General features: G+C 36.3%; 1 protein-coding gene across 2 annotated transcripts; it reads left to right on the top strand.

Annotated features, from left to right (window-relative positions):
• The first annotated feature begins 496 nt into the window (after positions 1-496).
• On the top strand, positions 497-4,668 carry LOC113346728 (cytochrome P450 81E8-like). Of its 2 annotated transcripts, XR_003358610.1 has the most exons (3): positions 497-1,576; positions 3,619-4,498; positions 4,538-4,668. XR_003358610.1 is itself a non-coding variant. In XM_026590227.1 (2 exons), the coding sequence occupies exons 1-2, from the start codon at positions 668-670 to the stop codon at positions 4,276-4,278; spliced, it is 1,569 nt and encodes a 522-aa protein (XP_026446012.1). In that variant the 5' UTR covers positions 497-667; the 3' UTR covers positions 4,279-4,668. The 2 variants fall into 2 exon arrangements, 1 of the variants encoding a protein (XP_026446012.1); XM_026590227.1 differs by having other exon boundaries at positions 3,619-4,668.
• Positions 4,669-12,908: the final 8,240 nt, after the last annotated feature.

Raw genomic sequence — 12,908 nt, 5'->3', positions numbered from 1 at the left:
TGGAGCAACTTCTAAAACTTGCACTTCCTTTTACAATTTTCAATCTTTTTAAAACTCCCACATATCTTAGAAACAACAGCTTCAAGTTTTGCATCGCAAAAAAGTGTGATCGCCTTTTCAGCCATTTTTAGAAGAGGAATTTTAGTGTGAGAGTAAATTGTTTGAAAATAGTGGTAATTTATAGAGGAAAAAATTGAAATTCGAAATTTTAAAAACAACCCGTTGGCGACAGAAACAAAAATGCCGGCGATATAGCTTGTGACGCAGAGTTAGTATTTCGGACGCCAGAGTTATTCATACGAACGCCAGCGTCCGAACTGTGAGCGCCAGCATTTTTACATAGATCACACGTCTATTGATATAACGCTCAGTGTTTTAGCATAGTGGAAAATCTAATTTGGCCATCACCTTGTTGAACAAATATTTGGGTTTGGCATTGCCATAGAAATTGCTCTTAACAATAACGAGAGTTCGTGCTGAATCATTATTTTAAAAAAAAAATGAAGCATACCTTTACAGTTTACATTGAGATTCCATACAACTGTGAAGGCGAAACAAAATCAATTTAAAAAGAATATTCTTCCCCGTTGAAATAATTTAAACAGTATTTTATATACTGATAACTTCACTCCTCTGCATCTGGTAGCTCCATAATCATCATTCCACAATGGAGATCTTCAATTCCTTATCTATCTCCATATTCATCTTCTTCTTAATCCTTGTCTACAAATTACTTGTTAAACCAGCCAAAAACTTGCCACCAAGCCCACCATCATATCCAATCATAGGTCATATCCACCTCCTCAAAAAACCCCTTCACAGAACTTTTCATTCTCTCTCTAACAAATTCGGTCCGATCCTCTTCCTCCGACTTGGTTTCTGTCGTGTGCTTGTAATCTCATCTCCATCTGCGGTGGAAGAATGTTTCTCCAAAAACGATATCGTATTCGCAAGTCGTCCTCATTTATTGGCCGGAAAGCACTTCGGTTACAACTTCACTGCAATTGGTTGGGCTCCTTATGGTCAACACTGGCGCAATCTACGACGGATTTCTACTATCGAAGTATTTTCTTCGAACAGTGTTCAGTATTTTTCGAGTATTCGTAAGGAAGAAATTGAGTCTGTTATCAAGCACTTGGTAGGAAGATTTAGTGGTGGTGAGGGATTTGTGAAGGTTGAAATGAAATCACTGTTTCTAGAATTGGTTTTTAATGTAATGATGAGAATCGTAGCTGGGAAAAAGTTTATTGATTATGGAGACGATGAGAGAAAAAAGAAGATTGAATTGGATAACTTGAGAGAGATGTTTGTACCAAATGTGTCGATGAACTTGGGGGATTTTTTCCCGGTTTTAAAGTGGTTTAATTTTATAATTGGAATTGACAAGAAATTAGCATATCTACATAGAAAAAGAGACGCATATTTGCAGAATTTGGTCGTAGAACGTTGCAAGAAAAGAGAAAATGATCCGACTGCTCAATGCGAGACGAAGAAGGTGTTTATTGATGTTCTCTTGAAACTGCAGGAAACTGAACCTGAACAATACCCTCGAGATATCGTCAATGGACTCATCGGGGTAAGTAATATATCTTCTCGCACTTCCTTACTTCGATTGATGGTCGTTTGAACAGAGCCACACACACAAAACTTGAAGTAACTTCAAGTTTAGAAAATAGGAGTAATATACCCAAGCCAAACTTGGGGGAAAATAGATTTTTTACTGACCAAGTTAAACCGAGGAACTTATTCTTAGGTTAGTGTTCCTTAAAACATGAGCACACATCCAACTTCCAGTGCCCTTTAACAATTCTAAGCAATCCTAAACTGCTATTTAAAGCTTTATTCTCCTTAAAAATAAAGATTCTCTATGCTTAGCCCACATAATTGTTTCATAATAAGCAGCCACTGCTTCTGCTACTGCCGGGATGCTCCATGCTCCTGCGAATGTGCCTACATCAGAAAACATAATCAGACTAGTAGCCATACATTTAGATGCTTTAACAAATGAAACATCAAAGTTGATCTTAGTAAATCCCTAAAGTGGAAATTTCCATGATTTAGGATTTCTAGTTCTAACAACCCTTAGATTCATGTCAGACCGTTTTCTAACATTTTCCTACCAGCCAGCTGTATCCTTATTGGTTCGGCTAACTATATCAGTTACCTGCATTTAACATTATAAAATACAATTGCATAACCGTGTTTCAAAAATTCCACATAATCATCATTTCCTGATCAAGAGAATTAGAAAACCAACTAGCTATCCAGTTGATAAAGCTCAAATGTATAGTTATATTAAAACAACAAACTCCCATAGCAATCCAAACTTGTTTATTAATCTGACAGTCTACAGTCTATGAACAGGTGTTGAAATGATTCAACTCCTAGATTTCACAGTGGGCAATTAGGGTTGACAACTTGACATTTTGAACAAATCTAGTTATTCTCTCCTTTACAGGAAGACAATTATAAACACATGTCTACAAGAAATGGTGGATTTTGGGTGGTATAGAAAATTTTCAGAATTTAGCCCAGGGAAAGCTAACCTGGCCGGGAGCATTTCTGTCTGCCACCACTAGCCTGTAAGCTGTTTTCAAAGTAAAAATAAGCATTAGTGGTCCATCTCAAGTATCCGGATGAAGGATATCCATATTCCAAGTATTAGTACCATGGTGCATAAGCTGATTAACATTTTGAATAGCAGCTAACCTAAACCTACCATCACCCACTTCCCCATAATAGTTTTCCTTTACAATGTCTAATCCTATGCATATCCTCTTCTAGACCCATGAACCTTGTTTACTAACATCATGCAAGGGATTGGAAAATACTTGCGTTTCAACACTCTAACCCACAGGCTTGTGGTTCTTTGAGCATTCTCCAAGCCAGTTTGGAGCTAGGAGGACTTTATTTAACTCTTCAGTATTCTTAATGTTGATACCACCTAGGGTTTTTTGGCTTAGTAATTGTATCCCATTTTATAAGAAGTAAACCTTTTCCATCCCGATTCTTATTCCACTGGAAATTCTTCTGAATAGAATCAAGCCTAGTAGTTAACTTCTTAGGCATCGGAAATACAGCTAAATGATGAGACGCCGGGACATTAAATTTTTTGGGAATACTAACCTGTTAGGGAGGCATGTATGCGCTTGTTTATCGTCCTTCAAAATTTTGGGAATACTAACCTGTTAGGGAGGCATATACGCGCTTGTTTACCGTGCTTGAAAATTTTAGGAATACTCTTGTCACAATGTGGGTCAGTAATTCTTTCCTTACACTCACGAATCCTACGCCCTTTTAATGCATAACCTCGTGGGGAGTGTTCCAGCAGCTAAAATAGTTTCCTAATATAAAAGCTTAGGCCATGGGTAGGTAGTTCTTCATTAATATAAAGATCTTTAAAAATTACATAAGTTTGGTTGCTGTACATTGCTGTCCAAGATCAGAAATGTTGACTCTTCTTACAACATGATAATGGTCCATCAATTGAAAAAAGAGGAAAAGAAAAATATTGATGATTCTCAGGTTACTTTTGTGTGATTATGTTATATCTAAGTCAATTTTTGGTTTTTAAGTGTGTCCTGTAGCATGTTGTCATCGTATTCTCCTCGTGTGTAGATATTTTTCACGGCTGGAACAGACACATCTGCCCTTACAATGGAATGGGTGATGTCGGCGCTGTTGAAACATCCCGATGCGTTAGAAAAAGTCACGGCCGAGATTGACCTTCATGTTGGAAATCACCGCCTCCTAGATGAAAATGATCTTCCAAAGCTACCATATCTCCATTCTGTAATCAACGAGACAATGCGACTATATCCAGTAGCTCCACTTTCGGTACCACACATGTCGTCAGAAAAGTGCACAGTAGGTGGATATGAAGTACCACGCGGAACAATTTTATTGACCAACATTTGGGCAGTACATAAATATCCAAAGGCGTGGGATGAACCAATGGAGTTCAAACCAGAGAGATTCATCGATGCGTTAGAGAGAGATAAAGAAGGACAGTTATGGAATTATAGTTTTTTGCCATTCGGAATGGGAAGGAGAGGGTGCCCTGGGAATTTGATGGCGATGCAATTTATAATGTTGGTGTTGGGTAGATTAGTTCAGTGTTTTGAATGGGAAAGATTAGGAAATGAGGAAGTGGATATGAGTGAAGGGCCTGGTCTTACCATGCCTAAAGCTGAGCCTTTGGTAGCTGTGTGTAAACCTCGTCAATCCATGATGGATTTTCTCACCAACAATTTGGTTGACCCAGGGAATTTGATTTGAAATCTTTGGTACATAAAGGAAAGGGTAGGTGACCTTTGGTTGTATTTTTTGATCATGGAAAAGTGATCTTTTGTTAAGTGTGAAGTACTTGGATCAATATTGATTTTCCGATGGAAGTTTTAGTGGCCTTGGTTTGACTTTGGTTCTAGTATTGATAAGCTTCACTAGACTAATCGGGCACAAAAAGTAAACCTGTAAAATGGCGTGCTCAAAGCTCAAAGTAAATGGAAATCCTTGCCAGAAAAAGATGAAGAAGAAAGTGAATGGAACTAACTGGTTGTCTTATCATTACGGGTTGTTCAACAGATTGACAGATTGTAATTCATTTGCTCTAATAAAAATATGATTGAGTTACAAAGTTTTTATTGTTTGATCAGAGGGAAGAGTTTATTAGCTGAAAAAAAGCTTAATGTTATAACTTTAAGCGAGAATCATAAAAAGTTATAACTTGTATAGTTTTTTGTTACCGGAAAATTTATAAAATGCTGACAAGAATCTGCTTGCAAAACTCGAACAAGATCTCGCTCTGAATCTTTGACTGTGCATAATCCCGATATTCATTTACAAAATCTAGCTAATGAGGACATTTGGAAATTCAAATTCAAAAACAAAAAAGTCTAGTGGCCACGGCCTCTCCTGCTAGGTCCAGAAGCTAACTTGGTCTTGGATGCCAGTGATCTTTTATGACGACTAGTATTGCACGATGAAACGTTTACAGAAGTGAACTCGCCTGCACTGTTAGCTCCAACTTTGTCATCACGGTTTACCTCATCATTCCTCGTCGGCATTGATCGGAGAGACCGGCAACGGACAAAATGAGGCGACATCAACGTCATCAACAGAACTACGACTATAATGAGATTGAGATACTTCATTTACAGACGAACTTAAAACTTTACTCAAAATTCGAGCTCAAATTATAGATTCAAGCTAGTGACAGTGTTCTTCGGAGCTCAATTGTGTAAGGGGTTTATAGTTGTATCATGGTTGAGCAGTATTTATAGGTCTAAAAATTGTCTTAAGTCAGACCAAATGAGGACGGCAAGGGGCTTTTTGGGAGTGGACCCCTTTTCAATTAAGACAATTTCTAGCCGGGTTCTTCTCTTTTTACCGCATTTTGAGGTGTATATGATGGACAAATCACGACGGGTAGAGTTTAAGTTGAACAGACGAATGTGGCTTCTCATTTTCACATCATGGCTGCTCCCAATTTGACGTGGGCATTTTGCTTGTGTTGGTTTTCTTTGTTTGAAGCATGCTTGTGTTGGTTGGTGTTCAGTTGAATTTCACTTCCGTTTTTTTTTTCTTTTTTTTTTAAAGCATTCTTAATTTGATATGCAGAGAGAATATTATCCCGGCTGTATTGGGGTCTATGTATTTTATCATCCACCCCATAAAAATGATAAGGCGTGTCTAAGTTTGATGAAACTATCATTTTACCCTCTATCAAATACTAATACTACTAATTTGTCCCATCAAATCCTAATCATAAAATTAAAAACTAAAATCAAAATCATAAAACTAAAATCATAAAATTTAAAAATTAAAATCAAAATCATAAAATTAAAAACTAAAATCAAAATCAAATTCATTTCCATCTCCATCTCCACTTCAACTGATTCTTCTTCTTTTCTTCCCAACCCAATCCTATAAACTACTCCCTCCGTTTCTAAAGAATCGGCAGGTTTCCTTTTATGGGTATGTCAAAAAAATAGGCTTGTTTGCATATGTGAAAAGTCAAATGTTATGATTTTACTACTATACCCATAGAGGGACCACTTCTCTCTTTCAATTTTCTCTCCTAAAACAAAAAGGGGACCATTTCTCTCTCATCTTTCTGTAATAACAAATGAGTGGGGACCAAAGGATAGATTAGGAAAAAACATGGAAAAGTGGCTCCAATGATTAGTTTTCTTAATTTTTGTGAAAACTAAACAAGCATATTTTTTAGAAACGGAGGGAGTAGGTTTTAGTAACATAAAATTGCTCAAAAATTGAAAATTTTGTTAGAATCGGATTACATGAGCATTCTTATAAACCGATTCATGTTGTGCAATGTCAGGAATCGGTTTTTACATATGTATCGTGTAAATCGATTCTGATTAACCCATTTTTTTCCAGTTAATACTCGATCATAAAATGAATATGAAATCATACTCAATTTCATTTCATTAACTCAGGTATAAAATGAATTTTAATTTTATTTGATGTTTAACAACACATAATTCACAGATAAAAAAGAGAAAAATTACCCACAATCGATTTACGTTCATGCCAATATAAACCGATTATGGATAATCGGTTGATTTTCATGTCCATAATCCGATTCTGGGTAGAAGCTAGTTTCAAAAAATCTCTGTATGTTTTTGAGGTTACAATCGGTATTTGTTTTTGACAACATATACCGATTCTGAGTTGGTGTTTTTCAAACAAGTTCAAATTTTCAATTTTTTTCATGTTCAGATGATTAATTAACACACGTTAATTTCACATCTAACACTATACTTTAACACTAATCACCCGAATTAACACTAATTAATCAGGGATAAATTAACCATTAAGAAAATAGTTGGTTAAGGGGTTTCTATGAATTACTTCTTAATGACCTTATTTTGTCATGCAGCTATAGGCCCCAATTTAGCCAAGAATATTATCTCTAAACGCTGACATTGTCATGTAAAATATGGGAAGCCACAAAATGCAGTGGATCTTTTAGTCATTCAATAGAAGAACATCTACGAGCATATTTTCTATTAAATCAACACATTTATCTACAAGTTTATTTATGTGCTTAAAACACCAATCATTTAACTGCCTTGACTAGAAAAAACTACATCTTCAATTAGACCTCTATATTTCTAGGAAACAATTTGCACTGTTCCGTTAACAACTTTAACCAGACCTTTACGGTCATATTCGACAGTTACTTCTTCATGGCCTTGTGTGATTGCCCACTTGCTAGGCACTTCACATGTTAAATATCCATTACTTTCTTTGTGCTAATACAATAGAATCCCCTAGCTAACGGACACGATTTAGGTTTTGATAGGTTTCTCCAAGACTGCTAATGGGGTACCATTTTGCTTGGAGTGTACCAATATGCATATAGGACAAAAAAGCATTTACCTTTGGGTTGGTACATTCTCAAGCATCATGGTACCCCCATTAACAGCCTTGGATTTCTCAATGTGAGAAAACCAAAGATAAAAATCTGTTTATACATATATGTTATAATTACATGACTTGTTGTACCGGAAATATAGCCTTAGCTTGCGTACAAGACATAACAAAACTAAACTAAAGTTATAAACAAAAAACAATATTTCCGCAGGAAACAAAAACTAAATTTCCTGTTCTCTAACGCCCTCCCTCGATCTAAGCAGGTGATCAGAAACAGTAAGCTTAGAGCGTAGAAAAGATAATCGATCTCTCGAAAGACGTTTAATGAGGACATCAACAACCTGGTCTTTAGAACAAACAAACGAACATGTAACTGACCACGTTGAACTCTTTCGCGAACAAAATAATAATCGATTTCAATATGTTTAGTACGACCATGGAAAATTGGTTTCGTAATAAGATAGTTAGCACCAAGATCATCACACCATAAGTCAAGATGAGTGCAGACCAGAACTTGATTTTTTTTTTGAGTAGAGATTCAATCCACGTGAGCTCAGTATTGGTAATGGCAAGACCATGATATTTATCTTTTGTACTCGACTTAGAGACAATTTTATGCTTTCTAGCACTCCATGAAAGGATATTCGATCCCAAGTAAACACAATAACCACTAGTGAAACGTCTATCAGTTTGAGACCAGCCCAATCAACATCAGTGTAGGCTTGAAAAATCAGTTTCAGATTAGAATAAGGCCGAAGAGTAAGACCATAAGAGGAAGTACCTTGTAAATAACGCATAATTCTTTTGACAAGAAGAAGATGCTTGTCAGTAGGATGCTGCATAAATTGACATACTTTATTGACTAAAAAAGAAAGCTCAGACCATGTGATCAAAAAGTATTAAAGACCTTCAACAATAATTCAATATTCAGTAGGATTTTTCAAAGGAACCCCACCTTGTGGATTTAGCTCAGTAGATATAGTAAATGGAGTACTCACAAGCTTTGATCCTTTCATATTGGCACGCTCCATAAATCCTCTATATAACGACGCTGACCATTAGTTTTTCTTGTAACTTCAACACCAAGAAAAAGGGACCACCCCCCAAGATATTTTAGTGCAAATTCCTTATGTAGAGTATCAATAAGAAGTTGTAAAGACTAAGAGGATGAGCCTGTTAAGATAATATCGTCAACATATACAAAGAGATAAGTAACATCAATAGTCGAACGATGAATAAGAATCTTCCCGTGAAACAACAAAGCCAAGTTATTGTAGAAACACACTAAGACGAGTGTACCACGCCATTGGTGCTTGTTTAAGGCCATACAACGATTTATGCAGTCGACAAACATGATCAGGATAATTTGGATCAATATAGCTAGGAGGTTGCTTCATATAGACCTCCTCCGTAAGAAGACCATTGAGAAATTCATTCTGAATGTCAAGTTGGCGAATAGGCCAAGCAGATGTAAAGGACAAAGTAATAACAACACGAATTGTACAAGGCTTTATAACCAGACTGAAAATTCCTCCATAGTCCTTCCCTTGACGTTGATGAAAGCCTTGAGCCACTAGACGATATTTACTTCGTTTAATAGTGCTATTAGTAAGGCATTTGACATGAAACACCCATTTAGACCCCACCACATTCATATCTGGAGTTTAACATAAGACCAAGTGTCATTTTGGACAAGAGCATTATATTAATTATCCATAGACTTACGCCATTTAGGATCTTCCTTCGCCTGCGAATAACAAGTTGGCTCAAAGAAAGCATCAATAATGGTGGCATGCTTTGAAGCTAAAAGAGCTTTGGGTTTAAAGATACCATCCTTCCCTCTTGTAATCATAGAATGATCGTTCTGAGTCGATGTTCGAGAAGCTGTGACATCTTGTTCAGGTGAAGTACTTATAGTAACAGTAGGGCCCGGTGATGTAGTAGAGATAATGCTATCAGGAAGCAGCTGTGCTGGTTCTGTATCACAAACACCTGACTGGGCAGTAATTGATCATTGAACCTCGGGTGAAAGAGACCCGTTGGAATTCACTAGCTGACTCGGTAACATGAGCATATGGGTCAGCTGAGGCATACAAAGGACACCGCTAACAATCCATTCGTGGGAGACATGGATGAATCCTCGACAGTTGTAGTCTGAATGTATGACAGAGGTAAATAGGTTGTGTTGTGGTCTAGAACAATAACAACTTCTGGGATGTTATTAGATGCCAGCTGATGAGGATGGTCGAATAAATCTGGAAGGATATTGGCAGGAGGAAGCTGCAAAGTATTGTTAGGACTGCAGATAGGAAAGGTTGGGCCAGAAATATTAGCAGGAAGGACTAATGAATCAGCGGAAATAGGATGGGAGGACATGTCTACAGAAACTGGGAAGTGAGGAGAAGAAAAAGTTACATGTGAGAGATCCAGGGGAGATGGTAGTACCGAGGAGTTGGAATCTTCAAAAAGAAAATATAAATCATCGAAAACAAGATGACGCGACCAATGAATTCGACCAGTAGGAATGTGCAAACACTTATAACCCTTACGGGTTGCACAATATCCAAGAAAAACACAAGGAGAATACCGCAATTCAGGTTTAGTAGATCAATAATCTCTGAGATGAGAAAAACATAAGCACCCAAAAGTCCAAAGTGATAGAAAATCTGGGACTTCCTGGATAGGAGTGTTAAGCCAACTTCAACTATGTGACGATGTCGTCTTTCTGCATGACCATTTTGAGCAGATGTATGGGGACAAGTAAGGTGATGTTGGGTACCATTTTGTCGGAGAATTTTAATGAGTTTCTTATATTCACTACCGTTATCAGTCTGGAAAATTTTAATTTTTAGACCTAAGAGAGTTTGCACTTGTCGATAAAAGACATCAAAGATACCAATAACATCAGAGTTTGTATGGATAGGGTAAATCCAAGTGAAACGACTAAAAGCATCAGCAAAAATAATATAGTACCGAAAACCTTCGTTAGATAAAAGTGGAGAAGGACCCCAAACATCTGAAATAATAAGATCCAAAGGATTTTCATAAACTTTAGTTTTAGCTGTAAAATTAAGTTTATGACTTTTATTTGCTAAACATGACTGACACATAGAAATTTGAAAGCAAAAACAAGTAAGTTGTGCTTCGAGACAATGGCTTTGATAATTTTGAACATTGGACGCCCTAAACGAGAGTCCCATGTTTGTAAAGAAGTATGTTCACCAACAAGAGCTGAAACAGATGAAACGAGAAGAAGAGTATAAAGACCCTCCTTATTAATCATTCCTCGAAGTACTACTCCCCAGTTTGGTGATCCTTAACAAGGTAAAAAGAGTCATGAAATTTAAAGAAGACATTATTATCAAGGCAAAATTTAGAGACAGATAATAGATTTTTAGAAAGATGTGGAACATGAAGAACATTAGGGAGAAGAAACTTACGGGCATCTGTGGAAAGAATACCATCACCAGTATTAGAAATCGGCAAGGATGAACCTCCAACAGTTCGAATATGATCAACTCCGTTATACTCATATATAACGGGTGTGAAAATTGCTGAGATCATTAGTCATGTGATCCATCACACTACTATCGGGAAGTCATTCATAGGCGCAAGCAAAATTTCGAGAAGCAGTATATGCAACAAGAGCATTGGAAGAAGGTCTTATGCTTCTAGTAGAATTATTCTTGTACGGTGGACATTTCTCACGAGGAGGGTAAGTCACTATATCTAGCCTTTTGTGACAATCTCGAGCATTGTGAAAAGGTTTGATACATATCTGACAATTAACAGCTGGTTTTCCATCCCTTGTAAGAGGAGCATCCACATGGATATTCACAGAGGAAATATTAGCAAGTGGTTGAGAGAGAGCAACCTGATTTTGTGCAGTGTCATGAAGATCATAAGACAACAACATGGATTCAAAATCATCATCAGTAATAACACCCCATAGTGGTGATTAAAGAGCTAACAATTGATTCATCATTAACAACATAATGACAGAATTCTTTATCAGAAACTTCAACACCACTAGCAGCAAAAGAATATACAATATTTTTAACTAACTGAATGTGATCAGACGTAGTTGAGTTTCATTTCTTAATTGATGAAATGGACTCTTTAAGATGAATGATATGTTCATCAGTTTTAGATGCAAAGAAAGCTTCAAGTTTGGTCCAGATTGCAAAAGAAGAATCACATGCCTTAACTTTGTCTAAGATTGGGGCAGTGAGGGAAGACATAATCCAACCGAGAAGAAGTTTATTTGTGCGCCTCCAAGACCGAAATAATGGGTTAGGAATTCCATTAACAAGAGCTGGTGGAATTTCAAGAGAACCATCAACATATTTTTCTAAATCATATCCTTGTAAATAAGGTGTAAACTGAGCTTTGCATAAAAGATAACTATGACCAGTGAGTTTTTATGAAACAACACCATGGAGGCGCTCAAAAGGTTCCTGATCTAAGGCTAGAGAAAAAGTGGCGGAAAAAGACATTGAGGAAGACATAGAAGAAATGGGTTGAGAATATGTAGTGGAATAAGAAGTCGAGGAAGATTGAGAAGATGTATTATCCATGTCAAAAACAAAAAAGATAATGAAAGAAAAGAGAAAATAAAAAAGAAACCCTAAGCATGTCGGATATAAGGTCGACATGTCTCATACTAAGACATGATTTAGGTTTTGATAGATTTCTCAATGTGAGAAAACCAAAGATAAAAATATGTTTATATATGTTTTAATTACATGACTTGTTGTACAGAAAATATAGCCTTAGCTTGGCGTACAAGACATAACAAAACTACACTAAATCCGTAAATAGAAAAATAATATTTCAACAGGAAACAAAAACTAAATTTCCTATTCTCCAATACTAACTAATAAATTAGGGGTATCGATATGGGTCATCGATTAGAATAGAGGAAGCTATGAAATCTGGTGGATATTCTTTCCATTTTACCGAATAAACTACGAAGCATATTTTTCTATTAAATCGGTACATTTAGTTACAAGGCTTAAGTAAAAAAAACTACATCTTCAACTAGGCCTCTATATATATAAGAAACAATTTTATCTCTTTCCTTAACAACTTTAACCAGACTTTCACGGTCAGACTCGACAATTACTTCTTTATGGCCTTGTGCTAGGCACTCTACATGTTCAATGTCTAGGACTTCCTTTATGCTAAAACAACAAAATCCTCTAGCTAACAATAAATTATGAGTATCGATACAGATCATTGATTAAACAAATGAATCATTTACAAGCGAATCAAACACATATAAAGAAGACGAAATTATTAACGTGTTTCATCACTAACACATATAGGTGAATTGTATTGATGATAAAAAATACATAATGAGATAGTTTTACAGTTACATAATAACTAATCTTATTTATAGAGATGATAGGATCAGCAAACCCTTGAATATAATATTCACTAACTAGATTATAAGACTTGATCTCCTGACTATTTCTTTTGTCCACGTACATTGATTACGAGTAAGCTAA

This window comes from Papaver somniferum, chromosome 2, assembly GCF_003573695.1.
Source record: "Papaver somniferum cultivar HN1 chromosome 2, ASM357369v1, whole genome shotgun sequence".
Taxonomy (NCBI): Eukaryota; Viridiplantae; Streptophyta; class Magnoliopsida; order Ranunculales; family Papaveraceae; genus Papaver; species Papaver somniferum.
Note: the sequence above shows the minus strand (reverse complement) of the source record. Positions and strands in the feature narration are given on the sequence as shown.